At 45.7% G+C, this 27,653-nt stretch overlaps 2 protein-coding genes across 2 annotated transcripts in view; one reads left to right on the plus strand and one right to left on the minus strand.

Annotated features, from left to right (window-relative positions):
• On the plus strand, positions 1-14,360 carry LOC116619400 (signal recognition particle 9 kDa protein). Its single transcript, XM_048734265.1, has 3 exons — positions 1-187; positions 6,796-6,864; positions 12,297-14,360. The coding sequence occupies exons 1-3, from the start codon at positions 116-118 to the stop codon at positions 12,384-12,386; spliced, it is 231 nt and encodes a 76-aa protein (XP_048590222.1). The 5' UTR covers positions 1-115; the 3' UTR covers positions 12,387-14,360.
• The window catches only part of LOC5504056 (bifunctional heparan sulfate N-deacetylase/N-sulfotransferase 4), a 16,899-nt gene continuing 3,345 nt past the window's right edge, over positions 14,100-27,653 (minus strand). Inside the window, exons 3-10 of the mRNA XM_048734264.1 lie at positions 27,226-27,411; positions 26,866-26,994; positions 22,796-22,978; positions 18,136-18,356; positions 16,635-16,809; positions 15,416-15,589; positions 14,908-15,014; positions 14,100-14,692 (exon numbers count right to left, since the gene is read on the minus strand). Coding sequence (XP_048590221.1) covers positions 14,473-14,692; positions 14,908-15,014; positions 15,416-15,589; positions 16,635-16,809; positions 18,136-18,356; positions 22,796-22,978; positions 26,866-26,994; positions 27,226-27,411 — 1,395 coding nt within the window. The 3' untranslated portion in view covers positions 14,100-14,472. The remainder of the gene's footprint in view (positions 14,693-14,907; positions 15,015-15,415; positions 15,590-16,634; positions 16,810-18,135; positions 18,357-22,795; positions 22,979-26,865; positions 26,995-27,225; positions 27,412-27,653) is intronic.

Raw genomic sequence — 27,653 nt, forward strand, 5'->3', positions numbered from 1 at the left:
AGACTCGGTCTACTTCCTTTCACTAAAATCCAATATGGCGGAAACAGCCCGATAAATCTTTTGCTGGTTACTGTCGCATTTCTTGTTTTTTTTTTATCGGCCAAACGTCAAGACTATGGTTTATTTCGACTCATGGGACGAGTTTTCGAAGGCTGCAGAGCAATTGTATCTGGCAGAACCGAACAAGGTATGGTTTATCGCTGCGTTTTGGCGTTTGTGTTTTCGCTAGCTTTTGTACACGTGTTGTTTCCTGATTGTGGCGACACATGAGAGTTTTAAACATCACCAAGTCGTTTTCTATGTATTCTTTTCTCTAAAATACTTAGTTTACTGAAGCGCAAGTGTTCAGACTCTGAGTTAGAGAAGATTGGTGGTCATTGAGCTAAATTGAAGCGAGGACTAACAGGGTTCACTTAGCCCATTGCTAATCATTTGGTTCAGTCTTTTTGCGTTAAATATAGCTCTCTCCCCACCTCCTGGTATTCTGATTTAATTGTTTTTTCTTGCATCGCTATAGATGTACAGCGATTGTAACCCCTGAAATTTTATTTGGGAATTTTTTTTTTCCCATCAATAAATTGAATATACTAGGAGTGCACATCACGGTCCATTCGGTCTATGGGGTGATTTACAGCGCCAGCTAATTTGTCATGCCTCCCTTATATTTTGAATTAAAAAGAATATTTTAAACCAAAGAAATATTGAATTAATAAGTGGAGGAGGTTTATTCCTTCCCGCCAAAGAGTGCTCTACACATGGGAGCTAGAATACAAGTAAGGGAGTGGGGGAAGAACGAGAACTACTGTACATCTGAGTGTAAAACTACAGGCCTGTTTCGAAAGAGCTCAGTGCCTATATCCACTGTTACGGCCTGTTAGATGAGGGCTTTGGCTGAGCATTGCTGCATTGGCTGTTTATCAGGACGGCGGTGTTCAGCAATTGCAATATTTCTTGGGTGTGGGGGCCTTTGGGGTAAGGACAGACTTGTTATGTGCTTGTTAAATTGCCGCAATTTTGTGCTCAAGGCACCAAGACATGTTTGGGTCTGACTAGCAACACCTTTAAAACCAGGTTAAATATCGTTGGGTCCCTAAAAGATTGCGACCCAATACTCCAACACATGCCACCCCATACTCCAACACGTGCCACCCCATACTCCAACACGTGCCACCCCATACTCCAACACGTGCCACCCCATACTCCAACACGTGCCACCCCATACTCCAACACGTGCCACCCCATACTCCAACACGTGCCACCCCATACTCCAACACATGCCACCCAATACTCCAACACGTGCCACCCAATACTCCAACACGTGCCACCCCATACTCCAACACGTGCCACCCCATACTCCAACACGTGCCACCCCATACTCCAACACATGCCACCCCATACTCCAACACGTGCCACCCCATACTCCAACACGTGCCACCCAATACTCCAACACGTGCCACCCCATACTCCAACACGTGCCACCCCATACTCCAACACGTGCCACCCCATACTCCAACACGTGCCACCCCATACTCCAACACGTGCCACCCCATACTCCAACACGTGCCACCCAATACTCCAATACGTGCCACCCAATACTCCAACACGTGCCACACAATACTCCAACACGTGCCACCCAATACTCCAACACGTGCCACCCCATACTCCAACACGTGCCACCCCATACTCCAACACGTGCCACCCAATACTCCAACACGTGCCACCCAATACTCCAACACGTGCCACCCCATACTCCAACACGTGCGACCCCATACTCCAACACGTGCCACCCCATACTCCAACACGTGCCACCCCATACTCCAACACGTGCCACCCCATACTCCAACACGTGCCACCCCATACTCCAACAGGTGCCACCCAATACTCCAACACGTGCCACCCAATACTCCAACACGTGCCACCCCATACTCCAACACGTGTTACCCCATACTCCAACACGTGCCACCCAATACTCCAACACGTGCCACCCAATACTCCAACACGTGCCACCCAATACTCCAACACGTGCCACCCCATACTCCAACACGTGCCACCCCATACTCCAACACGTGCCACCCCATACTCCAATACGTGCCACCCAATACTCCAACACGTGCCACCCCATACTCCAACACATGCCACCCCATACTCCAACACGTGCCACCCCATACTCCAACACGTGCCACCCAATACTCCAACACGTGCCACCCAATACTCCAACACGTGCCACCCAATACTCCAACACGTGCCACCCCATACTCCAACACGTGCCACCCCATACTCCAACACATGCCACCCCATACTCCAACACATGCCACCCCATACTCCAACACGTGCCACCCCATACTCCAACACGTGCCACCCAATACTCCAACACGTGCCACCCAATACTCCAACACGTGCCACCCAATACTCCAACACGTGCCACCCCATACTCCAACACGTGCCACCCCATACTCCAACACGTGCCACCCCATACTCCAATACGTGCCACCCAATACTCCAACACGTGCCACCCCATACTCCAACACGTGCCACCCCATACTCCAACACATGCCACCCCATACTCCAACACATGCCACCCCATACTCCAACACGTGCCACCCCATACTCCAACACGTGCCACCCCATACTCCAACACGTGCCACCCAATACTCCAACACGTGCCACCCAATACTCCAACACGTGCCACCCAATACTCCAACACGTGCCACCCAATACTCCAACACGTGCCACCCAATACTCCAACACGTGCCACCCAATACTCCAACACGTGCCACCCCATACTCCAACACGTGCCACCCCATACTCCAACACGTGCCACCCCATACTCCAACACGTGCCACCCAATACTCCAACACGTGCCACCCCATACTCCAACACGTGCCACCCCATACTCCAACACGTGCCACCCCATACTCCAACACATGCCACCCCATACTCCAACACGTGCCACCCCATACTCCAACACGTGCCACCCAATACTCCAACACGTGCCACCCCATACTCCAACACGTGCCACCCCATACTCCAACACGTGCCACCCCATACTCCAACACGTGCCACCCCATACTCCAACACGTGCCACCCCATACTCCAACACGTGCCACCCAATACTCCAATACGTGCCACCCAATACTCCAACACGTGCCACACAATACTCCAACACGTGCCACCCAATACTCCAACACGTGCCACCCCATACTCCAACACGTGCCACCCCATACTCCAACACGTGCCACCCAATACTCCAACACGTGCCACCCAATACTCCAACACGTGCCACCCCATACTCCAACACGTGCGACCCCATACTCCAACACGTGCCACCCCATACTCCAACACGTGCCACCCCATACTCCAACACGTGCCACCCCATACTCCAACACGTGCCACCCCATACTCCAACAGGTGCCACCCAATACTCCAACACGTGCCACCCAATACTCCAACACGTGCCACCCCATACTCCAACACGTGTTACCCCATACTCCAACACGTGCCACCCAATACTCCAACACGTGCCACCCAATACTCCAACACGTGCCACCCAATACTCCAACACGTGCCACCCCATACTCCAACACGTGCCACCCCATACTCCAACACGTGCCACCCCATACTCCAATACGTGCCACCCAATACTCCAACACGTGCCACCCCATACTCCAACACATGCCACCCCATACTCCAACACGTGCCACCCCATACTCCAACACGTGCCACCCAATACTCCAACACGTGCCACCCAATACTCCAACACGTGCCACCCAATACTCCAACACGTGCCACCCCATACTCCAACACGTGCCACCCCATACTCCAACACATGCCACCCCATACTCCAACACATGCCACCCCATACTCCAACACGTGCCACCCCATACTCCAACACGTGCCACCCAATACTCCAACACGTGCCACCCAATACTCCAACACGTGCCACCCAATACTCCAACACGTGCCACCCCATACTCCAACACGTGCCACCCCATACTCCAACACGTGCCACCCCATACTCCAATACGTGCCACCCAATACTCCAACACGTGCCACCCCATACTCCAACACGTGCCACCCCATACTCCAACACATGCCACCCCATACTCCAACACATGCCACCCCATACTCCAACACGTGCCACCCCATACTCCAACACGTGCCACCCCATACTCCAACACGTGCCACCCAATACTCCAACACGTGCCACCCAATACTCCAACACGTGCCACCCAATACTCCAACACGTGCCACCCAATACTCCAACACGTGCCACCCAATACTCCAACACGTGCCACCCAATACTCCAACACGTGCCACCCCATACTCCAACACGTGCCACCCCATACTCCAACACGTGCCACCCCATACTCCAATACGTGCCACCCAATACTCCAAAACGTGCCACCCCATACTCCAACACGTGCCACCCCATACTCCAACACGTGCCACCCCATACTCCAACACATGCCACCCCATACTCCAACACATGCCACCCCATACTCCAACACGTGCCACCCCATACTCCAACACGTGCCACCCCATACTCCAACACGTGCCACCCAATACTCCAACACGTGCCACCCAATACTCCAACACGTGCCACCCAATACTCCAACACGTGCCACCCAATACTCCAACACGTGCCACCCAATACTCCAACACGTGCCACCCAATACTCCAACACGTGCCACCCCATACTCCAACACGTGCCACCCCATACTCCAACACGTGCCACCCCATACTCCAATACGTGCCACCCAATACTCCAAAACGTGCCACCCCATACTCCAACACGTGCCACCCCATACTCCAACACGTGCCACCCCATACTCCAACACGTGCCACCCAATACTCCAACACGTGCCACCCCATACTCCAACACGTGCCACCCAATACTCCAACACGTGCCACCCCATACTCCAACACGTGCCACCCCATACTCCAACACGTGCCACCCCATACTCCAACACGTGCCACCCAATACTCCAACACGTGCCACCCCATACTCCAACACGTGCCACCCCATACTCCAACACGTGCGACCCAATACTCCAACACGTGCCACCCCATACTCCAACACGTGCCACCCCATACTCCAACACGTGCCACCCCATACTCCAACACGTGCCACCCAATACTCCAACACGTGCCACCCAATACTCCAACACGTGCGACCCAATACTCCAACACGTGCCACCCCATACTCCAACACGTGCCACCCCATACTCCAACACGTGCCACCCCATACTCCAACACGTGCGACCCAATACTCCAACACGTGCCACCCAATACTCCAACACGTGCCACCCCATACTCCAACACGTGCCACCCCATACTCCAACACGTGCCACCCAATACTCCAACACGTGCCACCCAATACTCCAACACGTGCCACCCCATACTCCAACAGGTGCCACCCAATACTCCAACACGTGCCACCCCATACTCCAACACGTGCCACCCCATACTCCAACACGTGCCACCCAATACTCCAACACGTGCCACCCCATACTCCAACACGTGCGACCCAATACTCCAACACGTGCCACCCAATACTCCAACACGTGCCACCCCATACTCCAACACGTGCGACCCCATACTCCAACACGTGCCACCCCATACTCCAACACGTGCCACCCCATACTCCAACACGTGCCACCCCATACTCCAACACGTGCCACCCCATACTCCAACACGTGCCACCCCATACTCCAACACGTGCCACCCCATACTCCAACACGTGCCACCCAATACTCCAACACGTGCCACCCAATACTCCAACACGTGCCACCCCATACTCCAACACGTGCCACCCCATACTCCAACACGTGCCACCCAATACTCCAACACGTGCCACCCCATACTCCAACACGTGCCACCCCATACTCCAACACGTGCCACCCCATACTCCAACACGTGCCACCCCATACTCCAACACGTGCCACCCCATACTCCAACACGTGCCACCCAATACTCCAACACGTGCCACCCCATACTCCAACACGTGCCACCCCATACTCCAACACGTGCCACCCAATACTCCAACACGTGCGACCCAATACTCCAACACGTGCCACCCAATACTCCAACACGTGCCACCCCATACTCCAACACGTGCCACCCCATACTCCAACACGTGCCACCCCATACCCCAACACGTGCCACCCCATACTCCAACACGTGCCACCCCATACTCCAACACGTGCCACCCCATACTCCAACACGTGCCACCCCATACTCCAACACGTGCCACCCCATACTCCAACACGTGCCACCCCATACTCCAACACGTGCCACCCCATACTCCAACAAAACAAAGATGTGTAACCTCTGTATAGCAGAGAAGTACTACATAATTTGTAAATCTAGCCTGGGGTTTTTAAAGAAATGAAATGAGCCTGCATGCTGGCACACAGCCAAATTCCTTATTAGAAATTCATAATTACACCCTGTATATAAGGCTGGAAATAGTTGCACTTGGAGATAGGGAGCCGAAGTCCCTGCTCTTTTGAAACATTTCTGTAGTTTTACACTCAGATGTAGTTCTTGTTCTTCCTCTATCCCCCCTTGAAATATTGAATTATGCAGTTATAATTGCATTTTCATATCTACTGTACTATTGTGTGAATAGCTCACAAGGAAAAAAAATTGAAATTATAGTGATTACATTCAGATAATGTTATTATGTGATGTAAATTTAAAACTAGATAGTTGTTGCAGTAACTATATGCACATTTTGCATATTTTTGTTATTTACAGAACAGGGTCATTAAAATTGTTTCCCTTTCTTTTTAGTTTCGCTTTGTTCTCAAGTATCGTCATTGTGATGGCAAGCTAGTTATCAAAGGCACAGATGACTCAGTGGTAAGGGACCTCACTGATTTAAGTAAGGTGACTCAGTGGTAAGGGACCTCACTGATTTAAGTAACACGACTCAGTGGTAAGGTACCTCACTGATTTAAGTAACATGACTCAGTGGTAAGGGACCTCACTAATTTAAGTAACGTGACTCAGTGGTAAGGGACCTCACTGATTTAAGTAACGTGACTCAGTGGTAAGGGACCTCACTGATTTAAGTAAGGTGACTCGGTGGTAAGGGACCTCACTGATTTAAGTAACGTGACTCAGTGGTAAGGGAGCTCACTGATTTAAGTAAGGTGACTCAGTGGTAAGTGACCTCACTGATTTAAGTAAGGTGACTCAGTGGTAAGGGACCTCACTGATTTAAGTAACGTGACTCAGTGGTAAGGGACCTCACTGATTTAAGTAACGTGACTCAGTGGTAAGGGGCCTCACTGATTTAAGTAACGTGACTCAGTGGTAAGGGACCTCACTGATTTAAGTAAGGTGACTCAGTGGTAAGGGAGCTCACTGATTTAAGTAAGGTGACTCAGTGGTAAGTGACCTCACTGATTTAAGTAAGGTGACTCAGTGGTAAGGGACCTCACTGATTTAAGTAACATGACTCAGTGGTAAGGGACCTCCCTGATTTAAGTAAGGTGACTCAGTGGTAAGGGACCTCACTGATTTAAGTAAGGTGACTCGGTGGTAAGGGACCTCACTGATTTAAGTAAGGTGACTCGGTGGTAAGGGACCTCACTGATTTAAGTAAGGTGACTCGGTGGTAAGGGACCTCACTGATTTAAGTAACGTGACTCGGTGGTAAGGGACCTCACTGATTTAAGTAAGGTGACTCGGTGGTAAGGGACCTCACTGATTTAAGTAACATGACTCAGTGGTAAGGGACCTCACTGATTTAAGTAAGGTGACTCGGTGGTAAGGGACCTCACTGATTTAAGTAAGGTGACTCGGTGGTAAGGGACCTCACTGATTTAAGTAACGTGACTCGGTGGTAAGGGACCTCACTGATTTAAGTAAGGTGACTCGGTGGTAAGGGACCTCACTGATTTAAGTAACGTGACTCGGTGGTAAGGGACCTCACTGATTTAAGTAACGTGACTCAGTGGTAAGGGACCTCCCTGATTTAAGTAACGTGACTCAGTGGTAAGGAACCTCACTGATTTAAGTAACATGACTCAGTGGTAAGGAACCTAACTGATTTAAGTAACGTGACTCAGTGGTAAGGGACCTCACTGATTTAAGTAACGTGACTCAGTGGTAAGGAACCTCACTGATTTAAGTAACGTGACTCAGTGGTAAGGGACCTCACTGATTTAAGTAAGGTGACTCAGTGGTAAGGGACCTCACTGATTTAAGTAACGTGACTCGGTGGTAAGGGACCTCACTGATTTAAGTAACATGACTCGGTGGTAAGGGACCTCACTGATTTAAGTAAGGTGATTCAGTGGTAAGGAACCTCACTGATTTAAGTAACATGACTCAGTGGTAAGGGACCTCACTGATTTAAGTAACGTGACTCAGTGGTAAGGGACCTCACTGATTTAAGTAACGTGACTCAGTGGTAAGGGACCTCACTGATTTAAGTAACGTGACTCAGTGGTAAGGGACCTCACTGATTTAAGTAAGGTGACTCAGTGGTAAGGGACCTCACTGATTTAAGTAAGGTGACTCAGTGGTAAGTGACCTCACTGATTTAAGTAAGGTGACTCAGTGGTAAGGGACCTCACTGATTTAAGTAACATGACTCAGTGGTAAGGGACCTCCCTGATTTAAGTAAGGTGACTCAGTGGTAAGGGACCTCACTGATTTAAGTAACGTGACTCAGTGGTAAGGGACCTCACTGATTTAAGTAACGTGACTCAGTGGTAAGGGACCTCACTGATTTAAGTAACGTGACTCAGTGGTAAGGGGCCTCACTGATTTAAGTAACGTGACTCAGTGGTAAGGGACCTCACTGATTTAAGTAACATGACTCAGTGGTAAGGGGCCTCACTGATTTAAGTAACGTGACTCAGTGGTAAGGGACCTCACTGATTTAAGTAACGTGACTCAGTGGTAAGGGACCTCACTGATTTAAGTAACGTGACTCAGTGGTAAGGGGCCTCACTGATTTAAGTAACGTGACTCAGTGGTAAGGGGCCTCACTGATTTAAGTAACATGACTCAGTGGTAAGGGACCTCACTAATTTAAGTAACGTGACTCAGTGGTAAGGGACCTCACTGATTTAAGTAACGTGACTCAGTGGTAAGGGGCCTCACTGATTTAAGTAACATGACTCGGTGGTAAGGGACCTCACTGATTTAAGTAAGGTGACTCGGTGGTAAGGGACCTCACTGATTTAAGTAAGGTGACTCAGTGGTAAGGGACCTCACTGATTTAAGTAAGGTGACTCAGTGGTAAGGGACCTCACTGATTTAAGTAAGGTGACTCGGTGGTAAGGGACCTCACTGATTTAAGTAAGGTGACTCAGTGGTAAGGGACCTCACTGATTTAAGTAACGTGACTCAGTGGTAAGGGACCTCACTGATTTAAGTAAGGTGACTCGGTGGTAAGGGACCTCACTAATTTAAGTAACGTGACTCAGTGGTAAGGGACCTCACTAATTTAAGTAACGTGACTCAGTGGTAAGTGACCTCACTAATTTAAGTAACGTGACTCGGTGGTAAGGGACCTCACTGATTTAAGTAACGTGACTCAGTGGTAAGGGACCTCACTGATTTAAGTAACGTGACTCAGTGGTAAGGGACCTCACTGATTTAAGTAAGGTGACTCAGTGGTAAGGGACCTCACTGATTTAAGTAAGGTGACTCGGTGGTAAGGGACCTCACTGATTTAAGTAAGGTGACTCGGTGGTAAGGGACCTCACTGATTTAAGTAACGTGACTCGGTGGTAAGGGACCTCACTGATTTAAGTAAGGTGACTCAGTGGTAAGTGACCTCACTGATTTAAGTAACGTGACTCAGTGGTAAGGGACCTCACTGATTTAAGTAAGGTGACTCAGTGGTAAGGGACCTCACTGATTTAAGTAACATGACTCAGTGGTAAGGGACGTCCCTGATTTAAGTAACGTGACTCAGTGGTAAGGGACCTCACTGATTTAAGTAACGTGACTCAGTGGTAAGGGACCTCACTGATTTAAGTAACGTGACTCAGTGGTAAGGGACCTCACTAATTTAAGTAACGTGACTCAGTGGTAAGGGACCTCACTAATTTAAGTAAGGTGACTCAGTGGTAAGGGACCTCACTGATTTAAGTAACGTGACTCAGTGGTAAGGGACCTCACTGATTTAAGTAACGTGACTCAGTGGTAAGGGACCTCACTGATTTAAGTAACGTGACTCAGTGGTAAGGGACCTCACTAATTTAAGTAACGTGACTCAGTGGTAAGGGACCTCCCTGATTTAAGTAACGTGACTCAGTGGTAAGGGACCTCACTGATTTAAGTAACATGACTCAGTGGTAAGGGACCTCACTGATTTAAGTAACGTGACTCAGTGGTAAGGGACCTCACTAATTTAAGTAACGTGACTCAGTGGTAAGGGACCTCACTGATTTAAGTAAGGTGACTCAGTGGTAAGGGGCCTCACTGATTTAAGTAACGTGACTCAGTGGTAAGGGACCTCACTGATTTAAGTAAGGTGACTCGGTGGTAAGGGACCTCACTGATTTAAGTAACGTGACTCAGTGGTAAGGGACCTCACTGATTTAAGTAACGTGACTCAGTGGTAAGGGACCTCACTGATTTAAGTAAGGTGACTTGGTGGTAAGGGACCTCACTGATTTAAGTAACGTGACTCAGTGGTAAGGGACCTCACTGATTTAAGTAAGGTGACTCAGTGGTAAAGGACCTCACTGATTTAAGTAACGTGACTCAGTGGTAAGGGACCTCACTGATTTAAGTAACGTGACTCAGTGGTAAGGGACCTCACTGATTTAAGTAATGTGACTCAGTGGTAAGGGACCTCACTGATTTAAGTAACGTGACTCAGTGGTAAGGGAGCTCACTGATTTAAGTAACGTGACTCAGTGGTAAGGGACCTCACTGATTTAAGTAACGTGACTCAGTGGTAAGGGACCTCACTGATTTAAGTAAGGTGACTCAGTGGTAAGGGGCCTCACTGATTTAAGTAACATGACTCAGTGGTAAGGGACCTCACTAATTTAAGTAACGTGACTCAGTGGTAAGGGACCTCACTAATTTAAGTAACGTGACTCAGTGGTAAGGGACCTCACTGATTTAAGTAAGGTGACTCAGTGGTAAGGGACCTCACTGATTTAAGTAAGGTGACTCAGTGGTAAGGGACCTCACTGATTTAAGTAAGGTGACTCAAGTACTGTAGACAGAACATGGCCTGTCAACCTTAAACCTGGCACACATTTGTTGTTTGTGTGACTTGTAGTTTTTTCACTTATTTTTTTCACTAAGAAGGCAAGATGAAGCAAAAATACTCAGCTCGATTTTTTATAGTATTCCAGCTTTACAATTGTAAACTTTGTGATAAAGAAACATCATGTTTAAAATGTGATGCACACAATTGTGGTTAACCATTTCGCCACCTTTCTGAATGAGGTGTTTGGTGGTGGGCAGTGAAGTCTTTGTTTAGCTGCATTGATTGATGTTGGGGGTAGATCGTGCTACCAGCATGTATACTGGTCCACCATGTTATGAGCAGAACCTTTGATTGTGTTATCAAGTCCTCCTCCTTTGGAGAAGTGCAAGATTCTAAATAAAACCTTTTTCTGAAGTCACTAGCCTTAGTTACTAGCCCTAAGTCACTAGCCTTAAGTTGCTAGCCTTGAGTCACTGGCCTTAGGTTGCTAGCCTTGAGTTGCTAGCCTTGAGTCACTGGCCTTCAGTTGCTAGCCTTGAGTTGCTAGCCTTGAGTCACTGGCCTTGAGTTGCTAGCCTTGAGTTGCTAGCCTTGAGTCACTGGCCTTCAGTTGCTAGCCTTGAGTCACTAGCCTTATGTCACTTGAGTTACTAGCCTTAAAGCTGCATTGTCACCAGTTTAATTCTGGTCGACTACGTATTAATCTCTGATGATTTTTAACAGAAAACACAAAAAAATACTTCAAAATATTGATAGCAGTGTGTTTATTGGAAGTTTCTTTGAGGATGTGACTGATAATTTAGAATGGATGGCCTGTTTAATATTTCGGATTTTAATAGATTCTTTTGTCTTTTAACGGTTGAGGTTTCCGTTTGACTTCCGGAAGTAAACTTGTGACAATGCGGCTTTAAGTCACTGGCCTTAAGTCACTGGCCTTAAGTCACTAGCCTTAAGTCACTAGCCTTAAGTCACTGGCCTTAAGTCACTAGCCTTAAGTCACTGGCCTTAAGTCACTGGCCTTAAGTCACTAGCCTTAAGATGCTAGCCTTGAGTCACTGGCCTTAAGTCCAAGTGGATATTATTAATCCATACCTTTTTTCAGTGTTTAAAGTACAGAACTGAACAACAGCAAGATCTGAAGAAATTTGAGAAATTGAACAGTGTACTCATGAGACACATGGTTGCCAAATGATGAACAAGGACAATATAGTTTTATTATGGAAATGTGTGTCAACATGGGGATATCAATCTGGATTATAAGTTAGCTGGACATATGCAAGTGAACAGGAAGAAGAGACAATGACCCAAAATATACATTTATACTTTCAATGTGGATCAAATTCCATGTTCAAGAATCACTACAAAGTGAAGCCAAAAAATGCTGTTAATGTATGAATTTTATCTGTACATGCTATAAAATGTTATGTTATGTTAATATATGTACTTTTAGCCTTTACATGCTGTGTTTCGAGGATTTTGTATTCTTTTGTCATAAGCTTTAAATGAAAATTCTTCTGAGTCATAAGTTATCAGAAGTCAGTAAAATAAATGAAGAAGTTAATCGTAAACTAAAAATCATCTACAGCCGCTTATTTATTTGCACTAGGTTTGGCGATTCGGCAATGTTTTGATCATTCGAGCACTTGTGGAAGCACGGGTGGCCTAGTGTGTTAGCGCGTCGGCCTCTCACCGCTGTGGCCGAATCTTGGCTCAAACTGTGGATTTTTCCGGGTTCCTGCCTTGATTCGAATTTGTGTCACAAGTGAGTTGAAGTTATTCTCCCGTGTTTCCAGTCTTCTCGGATAAGGACACTAAACCGGAGGACCCGTCTCTTCCAGCAGCACTACACTTACCTGAACCGAAGGGGCGTAAAAGAACCACTGGGGACGCAATAAACCCTCTGGCAGTGACCACCCCTAGTGACAGTGCTTACTAACCGAGGGCCATATGTTAGAAAACTGTATATTGGGTTAAATATGCTACCCTCGATAAACAAAGATTAAACTGAAACTGACAGGGTTCTCGGCAAAATGTTGTTGTTTAGTCTGAACACGGATTACACTATTCTTTGATAATATCTGCTTTTTTGGGCAGCGAGTAAGACGACCTTTATATGTTAATGTTTAGCGGAAAAAGAGCATTTGTTTAGTTCAATATTTCGTATCTTTTCCGAACTTTCGGTCGATGCTAGTTTTCCGTAAATATCTCGAAATCTCGATTTTGCTGTTAGCGAGCTTTTACTTATCCGAGCGTTGCCTCGAGTTTCGTTATTCTACATTCCGATCACACCACTCTACACTTCAATCACTATCCACACAATAAACTGCACAACAAAGGAAAATTTCACGCAGTGAGTGGACTCCACTCACTGGTTTTTCACGCAGTAAAAGTGCGTGGATCGCACTCAGAACCCACGCTGGGAAATGTTAAAATACTTTCAGTCTGTACTAAACAACTGTATATACGGTTTTACTGGAATTCCTCCTGGCCTCTTCATCCCTGTTGTGCTTGCTCATCAGGGGTGACTCTCCATAACTTTTAATGCTAATGAGGAAGCAGGAAGGATAATGTACGGTAACATTTCTGTAGATCCCTCCTCTCTCCATACTGACTGATAGCTATCCTGTGAATGTAAACCTTTTCGTAAAGCCGCATTGTCACCAGTTTACTTCCGGAGGTCCGACGGAAACCTCAACCGTTAAAAGACAAAATAATCTATTAGAATCCGACATCCTCAAAGAAAATTCCAATTGACACACTGCTTTCAATATTTTGAAATATTTTTCGCGTCTTCCGTTAAAAATCATCGGAGATTGTTACTTAATCGACCGGAAGTAAACTGGTGACAATGCGGCTATAAGTTTGCAGTAAAACACGGCATACAAACAGACAACAAACGCAGAAACACAATAATAAATTATTTTATTAGTTGGATAGATACTTCCAAAAACAATTATATTTACAGGTAAACAACATTAGCAGTTTGTTTTATATTCATATAATAAATTAAAATTTGTTAAACTTCGGTCTAAATTTTCTTTTATATTTGAAATGTTGTCACTAATTAGAAACTGTACAAAATTTAAGCGTACAAATTCGATTGTGAGACCTAGGCTTATTGTTTAGTAGCATGTACTGCACACTATAATAAAATTATTCAATCATATTCTTTTCTACTATTTTATTTTATTTTATATAAATTATCTCCTGGCCAAAAAATTGCAGTGCTTTTCTATTGTACATTTCCAGGTTCCACCATCTATGGATTCAAATTGAAATCAAACTTCGCGGTATTTTTGCGCAAGCCATTGCGGAAGTGGTTTGCCCAGGCGTCTAAGTAGCGCTATCAGGTGCTTGTTAGGGTCTCGGTAGTAGTTCTCCAGGAACTCACGTGACCGTTGGTCTATGGGAGGGTACCTTCTGCCCTTGCCTCGCCCTAGGCACTTGCTCTTACCGCGCGAGGTTATCTGACAGTAGAAGCCTTTGCGTTTATCGAACCTGAAAAGCGGACCACGTCAATTAGGGGATTCAAGCCCTGACCGAACAAGATGCAAGTAAGCATAACCATTATCATAACCACTTCCCGTCATCACCAGCATCACCATAGTCATCATCAATTCATCACCATCACAAACACAACCATAACCGACACATCAACCATCATTATCACCACCATCATCGTCATCATCCTAATCATCATCACCCCGACTGACCTGAGTTTAGCGTTGTAGTCGAAAATGTTGGTTCCGAGGAACTGCTGGACCTCTAGCATGACATCAGCTGGGTCTGCCTTGAGCACCTCGCCGTCAATGACGAGAATCTGCTCGCAGAGGAGTTGGTTGTTACTTGCATTGACAGTAGAGAGCGCGCATTTTTAGATATCACAAAAACACACTTAAAATAAAAGACACACTTTTATGACGGTCCGGAGGGGAGGGGTATGGGACGGAGTTATTGTTCAAAATAGCCAAGATTGTGTTATTGTTCAAAATAGCCAAGATTGTGTTATTGTTCAAAATAGCCAAGATTGTGTTATTGTTCAAAATAGCCAAGATTGTGTTATTGTTCAAAATAGCCAATAAGTATCAAAAACAAGAAAAGGAAAGGCTTGGACGTCCTTCGTTCTTCTCATTCTTGTTTTTTGTTTTGGAGGACAAATCTCTGGGGACGGATGATGAGGGAACGACGGGGATGACGCCTACAGAACAAGCGAGTTGGTACCTGAGGTGCGGGATAGTGCTGTAGCCATCTCTCGAGGTGATACGCGTATAGGCCCGGTTGAAGCGACCTTTGGCCTAATAGGATGGCCTCTTGTCCCGCTGAACCATTGGCTCCCGTTATGATGTCATAGAACGAGTTTTGAATGGCGGCCTTGGAACCATGACTACGAACGTGCTGCAAGAGGTCGCGAGTTTTAATCGCGAGATTACGACGCGGACTTGACTATGGGGGAGGGTTGTGTGTGGAGTGTTTTCAAGCAGTGCTGTCAAGTAGTTTGCCCTGAAGTAGTTTGCCAATATTTTATTTGTCTTATGTACCACGAGTACGCCCCCCCCCCCAAGAAGGATGTACGGAAGTTGTTTCTTCACCTGGTACCACGAGTAACCCCCCCCCCCCAAGTAGCGGAGTGGTTTCTTCACCTGGTACCATTAGTACCCCCCACCCCCCCCCCCCCCACCAAGTAGCGGAGTGGTTTCTTCACCTGGTACCATTAGTACCCCCACCCCCCCCCCCCCCACCAAGTAGCGGAGTGGTTTCTTCACCTGGTACCATTAGTAACCCCACCCCCTCTTTCCAAGAAGGATCTACGGGAGTGGTGTCTTCACCTGGTACCACGGGTACCCCCCCCCCAAGTAGTAGCGGAGTGTTTTTTTACCTGGTACCATTAGTACCCCCACACCCCCCCCCCCCCAAGTAGCGGAGTGGTTTCTTTACCTGGTACCGTGAGTACCCCCCACCCAAGTAGCGGAGTGGTTTCTTCCCTGGTATCATGAGTACCCCCCCCCCCCCCCCCACCAGTAGCGGTGTGGTTTCTTCACCTGGTACCATTAGTAACCCCACCCCCCTCTTTCCAAGAAGGATCTACGGGAATGGTGTCTTCACCTGGTACCACGAGTACCCCCCCCCCCAAGTAGTAGCGGAGTGTTTTTTTACCTGGTACCATTAGTACCCCCACACCCCCCCCCCCCCCCCCCCCAAGTAGCGGAGTGGTTTCTTTACCTGGTACCGTGAGTACCCCCACCCAAGTAGCGGAGTGGTTTCTTCACCTGGTATCATGAGTACCCCCCCCCCCCCACCAGTAGCGGTGTGGTTTCTTTTACCTGGTACCATGAGTACCCCCCCCACCCCACACCCCCAAGTAACGGAGTGGTTTCTTCACCTGGTACCATGTGTACCCCCACACCCCCCCTCCCCCCAAGTAGCGGAGTGGTTTCTTTACCTGGTACCACGAGTACGCCCGCTTGACAGGGTCGACCAGGATGACGATAATCTTGGCGTTCGGTAGCAGGCTATGTGCCCGACGAGGAGTCTTGGGCGAGTCGAAGTAATTCGCACTTTTCTCGAATAGCACCGCATTAGATGAGTTATTGACGTCTGGGAAGAAGTCCAGGTACCTAAGAGGGAAGGATTCAACGAGGCTCTGTCAGCCGCCATGTTTTCAATATTATAGTATATATAATATGTAGAGTATCTCTTTCAATCCACCGCCATGTTTTTAATATTATAGTATATATAATATGTAGAGTATCTCTTTCAATCCACCGCCATGTTTTTAATATTATAGTACATATAATATGTAGAGTATCTCTTTCAATCCACCGCCATGTTTTTAATATTATAGTATATATAATGTGTAGAGTATCTCTTTCAATCCACCGCCATGTTTTTAATATTATAGTATATATAATATGTAGAGTATCTCTTTCAATCCACCGCCATGTTTTTAATATTATAGTACATATAATATGTAGAGTATCTCTTTCAATCCACCGCCATGTTTTTAATATTATAGTATATATAATATGTAGAGTATCTCTTTCAATCCACCGCCATGTTTTTAATATTATAGTATATATAATATGTAGAGTATCTCTTTCAATCCACCGCCATGTTTTTAATATTATAGTATATATAATATGTAGAGTATCTCTTTCAATCAGCTAATTTGAATAAGCTATTGCGATATGTCTTTGATTTAAATTTGGCAAAACAAGTAAAGGCATATAATAAATCATGTTTCCAGATGGGAAATTTCGATATTTCTACACGTGGGGATTTTTTTTCGTGTAATATAGGGCCACATGACTAGGGAAAGTAAGGCATTATGGGCAAAAGCAATGATTCGCTGTGCATGTACACCATGTTACATAATGCACTGCAAGTATTCGCAACAATTTGTCTTCTGCACGAGCGAGCAAAGGTACTGTTGGTATGGATGAAGCGGACAAGTTTCCACGTTTACAGCTCTATCTACGAACAAGTCAATTCCCACAACCATTGAGATATCTACGTGCCAGTAAATTCCCCTTAGATATAACCATTGAAATATCTACGTACCAGTCAAGACCCCTGAGATAGTTCTAACCATTGAAATATCCCCCTTACATATAACCATTGAAATATCAACGAAACAGTCAAGTCCCCTAAGATAGTTATAACCATTTAAATATCTACGTACCAGTCAAGACCCCTGAGATAGATATAACCATTGAAATATCCCCCTTACATATAACCATTGAAATATCAACGAAACAGTCAAGTCCCCTAAGATAGTTATAACCATTGAAATATCTACGTACCAGTCAAGTCCGTTAATATAGTTATAACCATTGGAATATCTGCGTACCAGTCAAGTCCCCTGAGATAGTTATAACCATTAAAATATCTACGTACCAGTCAAGTCCGTAAATATAGTTATAACTATTGAAATATCTACGTACCAGTCAAGTCCCCTGAGATAGTTATAACCATTGAAGAACTGCACTTCCTCGTACGTCTTGACGCTCTGTTCGTTACTGACCAAGTCAGGGTGCATAAGTAGGAACATGTACAGGGCGGTGGTTCCCGTCTTTTGCGGCCCAACGATAAGCACCGATGGAAGTCGTCGGCACTTTTTCTCGTCCGCGAGGATGTATAAGTGGCGCTTGTCCTTGCATGGATTCTAGCGAAATTCACAATCGATTAATGAAACGTTCACGCGAACTATACGAATTTGGGCGATGAGTTATGATTAAAACCTAAACTCAAACATCATAGAGTGGTTTCGTTTTTCTTGAAAACAAAACGGCAAAAAAGCGTAAATGCACCATGAGTAAGACAAACAGCGTTAATGCACCATGAGTAAGACAAACAGCGTAAATGCACCGTGAGCAAGACAAACAGCGTAAATGCACCGTGAGTAAGACAAACAGCGTAAATGCACCGTGAGTAAGACAAACAGCGTATATGCACCGTGAGTAAAACATAACAGCGTAAATGCACCGTGAGTAAGACAAACAGCGTAAATGCACCGTGAGCAAGACAAACAGCGTAAATGCACCGTGAGTAAGACAAACAGCGTAAATGCACCGTGAGTAAGACAAACAGCGTAAATGCACCGTGAGTAAGACAAACAGCGTAAATGCACCGTGAGCAAGACAAACAGCGTAAATGCACCATGAGCAAGACGAACAGCGTAAATGCACCGTGAAGAAGACAAACAGCGTAAATGCACCGTGAATAAGACAAACAGCGTAAATGCACCGTGAGCAAGACAAACAGCGTAAATGCACCGTGAGCAAGACAAACAGCGTAAATGCACCGTGAGTAAGACAAACAACGTAAATGCACCGTGAGTAAGACAAACAGCGTAAATGCACCGTGAGTAAGACAAACAGCGTAAATGCACCGTGAGTAAGACAAACAGCGTAAATGCACCGTGAGTAAGACAAACCTCGTAAATGCACCGTGAGCAAGACAAAAAGCGTAAATGCACCGTGAGTAAGACAAACAGCGTAAATGCACCGTGAGTAAGACAAACAGCGTAAATGCACCGTGAGCAAGACAAACAGCGTAAATGCACCGTGAGTAAGACAAACAGCGTAAATGTACCGTGAGTAAGACAAACAGCGTAAATGCACCATGAGTAAGACAAACAGCGTAAATGCACCGTGAGTAAGACAAACAGCGTAAATGCACCGTGAGTAAGACAAACAGCGTAAATGCACCGTGAGCAAGACAAACAGCGTAAATGCACCGTGAAAAAGACAAACAGCGTAAATGCACCGTGAGCAAGACAAACAGCGTAAATTCACCGCGAGTAAGACGAACAGCGTAAATGCACCGTGAGCAAGACAAACAGCGTAAATGCACCGTGAGCAAGACAAACAGCGTAAATGCACCGTGAGCAAGACAAACAGCGTAAATGCACCGTGAGTAAGACGAACAGCGTAAATGCACCGTGAGCAAGACAAACAGCGTAAATGCACCGTGAGCAAGACGAACAGCGTAAATGCACCGTGAGCAAGACAAAAAGCGTAAATGCACCGTGAGCAAGACAAACAGCGTAAATGCACCGTGAGTAAGACAAACAGCGTAAATGCACCGTGAGCAAGACAAACAGCGTAAATGCACCGTGAGTAAGACGAACAGCGTAAATGCACCGTGAGCAAGACAAACAGCGTAAATGCACCGTGAGTAAGACGAACATCGTAAATGCACCGTGAGTAAGACAAACAGCGTAAATGCACCGTGAGCAAGACAAACAGCGTAAATGCACCGTGAGTAAGACGAACATCGTAAATGCACCGTGAGTAAGACAAACAGCGTAAATGCACCGTGAGCAAGACAAACAGCGTAAATGCACCGTGAGCAAGACAAACAGCGTAAATGCACCATGAGCAAGACAAACAGCGTAAATGCACCGTGAGCAAGACAAACAGCGTAAATGCACCATGAGTAAGACAAACAGCGTAAATGCACCATGAGCAAGACGAACAGCGTAAATGCACCGTGAGCAAGACAAACAGCGTAAATGCACCATGAGTAAGACAAACAGCGTAAATGCACCGTGAGCAAGACAAACAGCGTAAATGCACCGTGAGTAAGACGAACATCGTAAATGCACCGTGAGTAAGACAAACAGCGTAAATGCACCGTGAGCAAGACAAACAGCGTAAATGCACCGTGAGCAAGACAAACAGCGTAAATGCACCATGAGCAAGACAAACAGCGTAAATGCACCGTGAGCAAGACAAACAGCGTAAATGCACCATGAGTAAGACAAACAGCGTAAATGCACCATGAGCAAGACGAACAGCGTAAATGCACCGTGAGCAAGACAAACAGCGTAAATGCACCATGAGTAAGACAAACAGCGTAAATGCACCGTGAGCAAGACAAACAGCGTAAATTCACCGTGAGTAAGACGAACAGCGTAAATGCACCGTGAGTAAGACAAACAGCGTAAATGCACCGTGAGTAAGACAAACAGCGTAAATGCACCGTGAGTAAGACAAACATCGTAAATGCACCGTGAGTAAGACAAACAGCGTAAATGCACCGTGAGTAAGACAAACAGCGTAAATGCACCGTGAGCAAGACAAACAGCGTAAATGCACCGTGAGCAAGACAAACCGCGTAAATGCACCGTGAGTAAGACAAACAGCGTAAATGCACCGTGAGTAAGACAAAAAGCGTAAATGCACCGTGAGCAAGACAAACAGCGTAAATGCACCGTGAGTAAGACGAACATCGTAAATGCACCGTGAGTAAGACAAACAGCGTAAATGCACCGTGAGTAAGACAAACAGCGTAAATGCACCGTGAGCAAGACAAACATCGTAAATGCACCGTGAAGAAGACAAAGAGCGTAAATGCACCGTGAGTAAGACGAACATCGTAAATGCACCGTGAGTAAGACAAACATCGTAAATGCACCGTGAGTAAGACAAACAGCGTAAATGCACCGTGAGTAAGACAAACATCGTAAATGCACCGTGAGTAAGACAAACAGCGTAAATGCACCGTGAGTAAGACAAACAGCGTAAATGCACCGTGAGCAAGACAAACAGCGTAAATGCACCGTGAGCAAGACAAACCGCGTAAATGCACCGTGAGTAAGACAAACAGCGTAAATGCACCGTGAGTAAGACAAAAAGCGTAAATGCACCGTGAGTAAGACGAACATCGTAAATGCACCGTGAGTAAGACAAACAGCGTAAATGCACCGTGAGTAAGACAAACAGCGTAAATGCACCGTGAGCAAGACAAACAGCGTAAATGCACCGTGAGTAAGACAAAAAGCGTAAATGCACCGTGAGTAAGACAAACAGCGTAAATGCACCGTGAGTAAGACAAAAAGCGTAAATGCACCGTGAGCAAGACAAACAGCGTAAATGCACCGTGAGTAAGACGAACATCGTAAATGCACCGTGAGTAAGACAAACAGCGTAAATGCACCGTGAGTAAGACAAACAGCGTAAATGCACCGTGAGTAAGACAAACAGCGTAAATGCACCGTGAGCAAGACAAACAGCGTAAATGCACCGTGAGCAAGACGAACAGCGTAAATGCACCGTGAGTAAGACAAACAGCGTAAATGCACCGTGAGTAAGACAAACAGCGTAAATGCACCGTGAAGAAGACAAAAGAGCGTAAATGCACCGTGAATAAGACAAACATCGTAAATGCACCGTGAGTAAGACAAAAAGCGTAAATGCACCGTGAGTAAGACAAACAGCGTAAATGCACCGTGAAGAAGACAAAAGAGCGTAAATGCACCGTGAATAAGACAAACATCGTAAATGCACCGTGAGTAAGACAAACAGCGTAAATGCACCGTGAGTAAGACAAAGAGCGTAAATGCACCGTGAGCAAGACAAACAGCGTAAATGCACCGTGAGCAAGACGAACATCGTAAATGCACCGTGAGTAAGACAAACATCGTAAATGCACCGTGAGTAAGACGAACAGCGTAAATGCACCGTGAGCAAGACGAACAGCGTAAATGCACCGTGAGCAAGACAAACAGCGTAAATGCACCGTGAGCAAGACGAACAGCGTAAATGCACCGTGAGTAAGACAAACAGCGTAAATGCACCATGAGTAAGACAAACAGCACTCGCTGATTCGAAAGAGAGCGCTCGTACACCTATTCAATTAGAAAATAAGAGTTGAGGTTTTTGGGATACTGTAGAAAATATATGTTGTTTTTTTTCGCAACCATAAAAAAGGTGGAGATAAAGAACAGAGAGTAAAGGATTAATCTGACACGCGTCACATGTAAACGGCTCTTGTGAGATTGAGTCATTTGATTACCGTGTTTCCATGCACTCGCCGTATCGAACATGGACCATTACACAATTACCTTTCCAGTTCCGGTCATGTTACATTGTCATCTAACCTTAACACGTGTCGTGGTCATATGATGTGTACACGTGACGAGTTCATGTGAGGTGGTCATGTGACCTGGCCATGAAACGTGTAAATGTGACGTGGTCATGTGACTTGGCATGTTCATGTGAGGTGTCCATGTGACGTGGTTATGTAATGTGTACATGTCACATGGTCATGTGACATGGTCACATGAGTAGAATACTATTACTACTCGTCAGCTCATACCTGCCAGAGAGGTTCTTTTTCCGCTGGATACATGTCGAAGTAACGGTCCGCCAGCGCAACAGGATGCTCTGTCTGTATCCTTAGGTTGGTCCAGCACTGGAGGTATTTGATAACGTTTTCAAACGTGTGGAGCGCAAGCCGGTCACTGCCATAGTTTGACATGTGCGTCATGTATATATTAATCTACAAAAAAATCACAAAAAAAGCATGCTTTAAAAATAATTGTATGCATTGAAAGTTGTTTGTGCTTTCAAATTTGTGTGACATTGGCAAAGCATAACTGTTCTGCTGTAAGAAAAACTGTACTAGCAAAATATTATAAGTAAAAAAACGAAGATCAAAGCACGCGAAAACATGAAGGATTCTTGAGGCACATAAATTACGTCACTGTACAATATCATATATAACCTCCTGGGATACCAAGAGGAGTACTGTATGTGCCAAGTGGAGTATTGTATGTGCCAAGTGGAGTACTGTATGTACCAAGTGGAGTACTGTATGTACCAAGTGGAGTACTGTATGTGCCAAGTGGAGTACTGTATGTGCCAAGTGGAGTACTGTATGTACCAAGTGGAGTACTGTATGTGCCAAGTGAAGTACTGTATGTGCCAAGTGGAGTACTGTATGTGCCAAGTGGAGTACTGTATGTGCCAAGTGGAGTACTGTATGTGCCAAGTGGAGTACTGTATGTACCAAGTGGAGTACTGTATGTGCCAAGTGGAGTACTGTATGTACCAAGTGGAGTACTGTATGTGCCAAGTGGAGTACTGTATGTACCAAGTGGAGTACTGTATGTGCCAAGTGGAGTACTGTATGTGCCAAGTGGAGTACTGTATGTGCCAAGTGGAGTACTGTATGTACCAAGTGGAGTACTGTATGTGCCAAGTGGAGTACTGTATGTGCCAAGTGGAGTACTGTATGTACAAAGTGGAGTACTGTATGTACCAAGTGGGGTACTGTATGTACCAAGTGGAGTACTGTATGTACCAAGTGGAGTACTGTATGTGCCAAGTGGAGTACTGTATGTACAAAGTGGAGTACTGTATGTACCAAGTGGGGTACTGTATGTACCAAGTGGAGTACTGTATGTACCAAGTGGAGTACTGTATGTGCCAAGTGGAGTACTGTATGTACCAAGTGGAGTACTGTATGTGCCAAGTGGAGTACTGTATGTGCCAAGTGGAGTACTGTATGTGCCAAGTGGAGTACTGTATGTACAAAGTGGAGTACTGTATGTACCAAGTGGGGTACTGTATGTACCAAGTGGAGTACTGTATGTACCAAGTGGAGTACTGTATGTACCAAGTGGAGTACTGTATGTACCAAGTGGAGTACTGTATGTCTGTGTGTACCAAGTGGAGTACTGTATGTGCCAAGTGGAGTACTGTATGTGCCAAGTGGAGTACTGTATGTGCTAAGTGGAGTACTGTATGTACCAAGTGGAGTACTGTATGTCTGTATGTACCAAGTGGAGTACTGTATGTGCCAAGTGGAGTACTGTATGTGCCAAGTGGAGTACTGTATGTGCTTAGAAAACAGCATACACACCCCACTTACAACTGGGAATCCTCCCCTACTGTATGTACCAAGTGGAGTACTGTATGTACCAAGTGGAGTACTGTATGTGCTAAGTGGAGTACTGTATGTACCAAGTGGAGTACTGTATGTGCCAAGTGGAGTACTGTATGTGCCAAGTGGAGTACTGTATGTGCCAAGTGGAGTACTGTATGTGCCAAGTGGAGTACTGTATGTGCTAAGTGGAGTACTGTATGTACCAAGTGGAGTACTGTATGTGCCAAGTGGAGTACTGTATGTGCCAAGTGGAGTACTGTATGTACCAAGTGGGGTACTGTATGTACCAAGTGGAGTACTGTATGTACCAAGTGGAGTACTGTATGTGCCAAGTGGAGTACTGTATGTACCAAGTGGAGTACTGTATGTACCAAGTGGAGTACTGTATGTACCAAGTGGAGTACTGTATGTCTGTGTGTACCAAGTGGAGTACTGTATGTGCCAAGTGGAGTACTGTATGTGCCAAGTGGAGTACTGTATGTGCTAAGTGGAGTACTGTATGTACCAAGTGGAGTACTGTATGTCTGTATGTACCAAGTGGAGTACTGTATGTGCCAAGTGGAGTACTGTATGTGCCAAGTGGAGTACTGTATGTACCAAGTGGAGTACTGTATGTGCCAAGTGGAGTACTGTATGTGCTTAGAAAACAGCATACACACCCCACTTACAACTGGGAATCCTCCCCTACTGTATGTACCAAGTGGAGTACTGTATGTACCAAGTGGAGTACTGTATGTGCTAAGTGGAGTACTGTATGTACCAAGTGGAGTACTGTATGTGCCAAGTGGAGTACTGTATGTACCAAGTGGAGTACTGTATGTACCAAGTGGAGTACTGTATGTGTCAAGTGGAGTACTGTATGTACCAAGTGGAGTACTGTATGTACCAAGTGGAGTACTGTATGTACCAAGTGGAGTATTGTATGTGCCAATTGGAGTACTGTATGTACCAAGTGGAGTACTGTATGTACCAAGTGGAGTACTGTATGTGCCAAGTGGAGTACTGTATGTGCCAAGTGGAGTACTGTATGTACCAAGTGGAGTACTGTATGTGCCAAGTGGAGTACTGTATGTGCCAAGTGGAGTACTGTATGTCTGTATGTACCAAGTGGAGTACTGTATGTACCAAGTGGAGTACTGTATGTGCCAAGTGGAGTACTGTATGTGCCAAGTGGAGTACTGTATGTACCAAGTGGAGTACTGTATGTGCCAAGTGGAGTACTGTATGTGCCAAGTGGAGTACTGTATGTGCCAAGTGGAGTACTGTATGTGCCAAGTGGAGTACTGTATGTGCCAAGTGGAGTACTGTATGTCTGTATGTACCAAGTGGAGTACTGTATGTACCAAGTCGAGTACTGTATGTGCCAAGTGGAGTACTGTATGTGCCAAGTGGAGTACTGTATGTACCAAGTGGAGTACTGTATGTGCCAAGTGGAGTACTGTATGTACCAAGTGGAGTACTGTATGTGCCAAGTGGAGTACTGTATGTGCCAAGTGGAGTACTGTATGTACCAAGTGGAGTACTGTATGTGCCAAGTGGAGTACTGTATGTGCCAAGTGGAGTACTGTATGTACCAAGTGGAGTACTGTATGTGCCAAGTGGAGTACTGTATGTACCAAGTGGAGTACTGTATGTGCCAAGTGAAGTACTGTATGTGCCAAGTGGAGTATTGTATGTGCCAAGTGGAGTACTGTATGTGCCAAGTGGAGTACTGTATGTGCCAAGTGGAGTACTGTATGTACCAAGTGAAGTACTGTATGTACCAAGTGGAGTACTGTATGTGCCAAGTGGAGTACTGTATGTGCCAAGTGGAGTACTGTATGTCTGTATGTACCAAGTGGAGTACTGTATGTACCAAGTGGAGTACTGTATGTGCCAAGTGGAGTACTGTATGTACCAAGTGGAGTACTGTATGTGCCAAGTGGAGTACTGTATGTGCCAAGTGGAGTACTGTATGTACCAAGTGGAGTACTGTATGTACCAAGTGGAGTACTGTATGTACCAAGTGGAGTACTGTATGTGCCAAGTGGAGTACTGTATGTACCAAGTGGAGTACTGTATGTGCCAAGTGGAGTACTGTATGTGCCAAGTGGAGTACTGTATGTGCCAAGTGGAGTACTGTATGTACCAAGTGGAGTACTGTATGTGCCAAGTGGAGTACTGTATGTGCCAAGTGGAGTACTGTATGTGCCAAGTGGAGTACTGTATGTGCCAAGTGGAGTACTGTATGTGCTTAGAAAACAGCATACACACCTCACTTCCAACTGGGAATCCTCCCCTACTGCAGCTAAAGCTCAAATGTTGCATCAACCATAAGCTGTATTCAATGCAAATCATGCAAATAAAGATGAAACAATTATCTTGATTCACTTGCATGAATTTGCATTGAATACAGCTCATGGATAATACGAAATTTGAAATTAGCCTACCACTCCAAAATATTGACAATAAAACCCTCCCCTCCCTATTGACAATGGAATATGAATTAGGCTTCTTACTGGGTTGTTAATGACTGTCTGGAAAAGCTCTCCCCCATAGATACTGTGTTCCAGTCGCTTTGGACCTTTTGGGTACTCCTTCAAACGGATGGTTTTAGTATAAAGGCCACAGGTCTGCCGTGGGAGTACCTACAAACAGAGATTAAACACTAAAAGACACTGGCTACCATTGTTTTGTTTTTTTAAGGTGAGTTTAGTTGTTATAGTGAGTTTAGTTGTTAAGGTGAGTTTAGTTGTTAAGGTGAGTTTAGTTGTAAAAATGAGTTTAGTTGTGAAAGTGAGTTTAGTTGCAAAAGTGAGTTTAGTTGCAAAGATAAGTTCTAGTCATCTAAATGATATGGATAGGGAAATGTGCCTTACCTTGATTCCTTTGTAAATGAATCCTCTACGGTGGTGTGGGGGGTTAAAGTGGGGATACTCCTCTGTTGATGTCACTGTCAGGCCATAGTACCTCTTCCAGCTGTCATAGAGCAGGTCATGGGTCGGGTAGACCCCTGAATGATGCGGTGCCACAGCATAACTAGTGTTTAGAGGGATCCCATAGCGCTAAGAACAACAACACCAGTGTACATATTATTGCTCAGATAGCGAACAGATGGGTTAGAAAATTATGGCAAATGATAGAATTTACAATTGTCAAAGGGTGGGAAGTCAAACTAACTAACATGCAGACTCCTTAGAATTAGAAAGGCACATACTGAAGAAACAACAACTATAAAATAGACAGGGGAAAAGGTTTTGAGAACATAAGAAAGTATCAGAGAACTGTGGATCTGTTGCCCTTGCCA

Source organism: Nematostella vectensis, chromosome 11 (assembly GCF_932526225.1).
Source record: "Nematostella vectensis chromosome 11, jaNemVect1.1, whole genome shotgun sequence".
NCBI lineage: Eukaryota > Metazoa > Cnidaria > Anthozoa > Actiniaria > Edwardsiidae > Nematostella > Nematostella vectensis.

Excerpts from the sequence above, each read along its gene's own strand:
- LOC116619400 (XM_048734265.1), top strand. The coding sequence starts at position 116 with ATGGTTTATTTCGACTCATGGGACGAGTTTTCGAAGGCTGCAGAGCAA. Across the intron at positions 188-6,795 it reads ATCTGGCAGAACCGAACAAG|TTTCGCTTTGTTCTCAAGTA; the intron begins GTATGGTTTATC and ends CTTTCTTTTTAG. Across the intron at positions 6,865-12,296 it reads AAGGCACAGATGACTCAGTG|TGTTTAAAGTACAGAACTGA; the intron begins GTAAGGGACCTC and ends ACCTTTTTTCAG.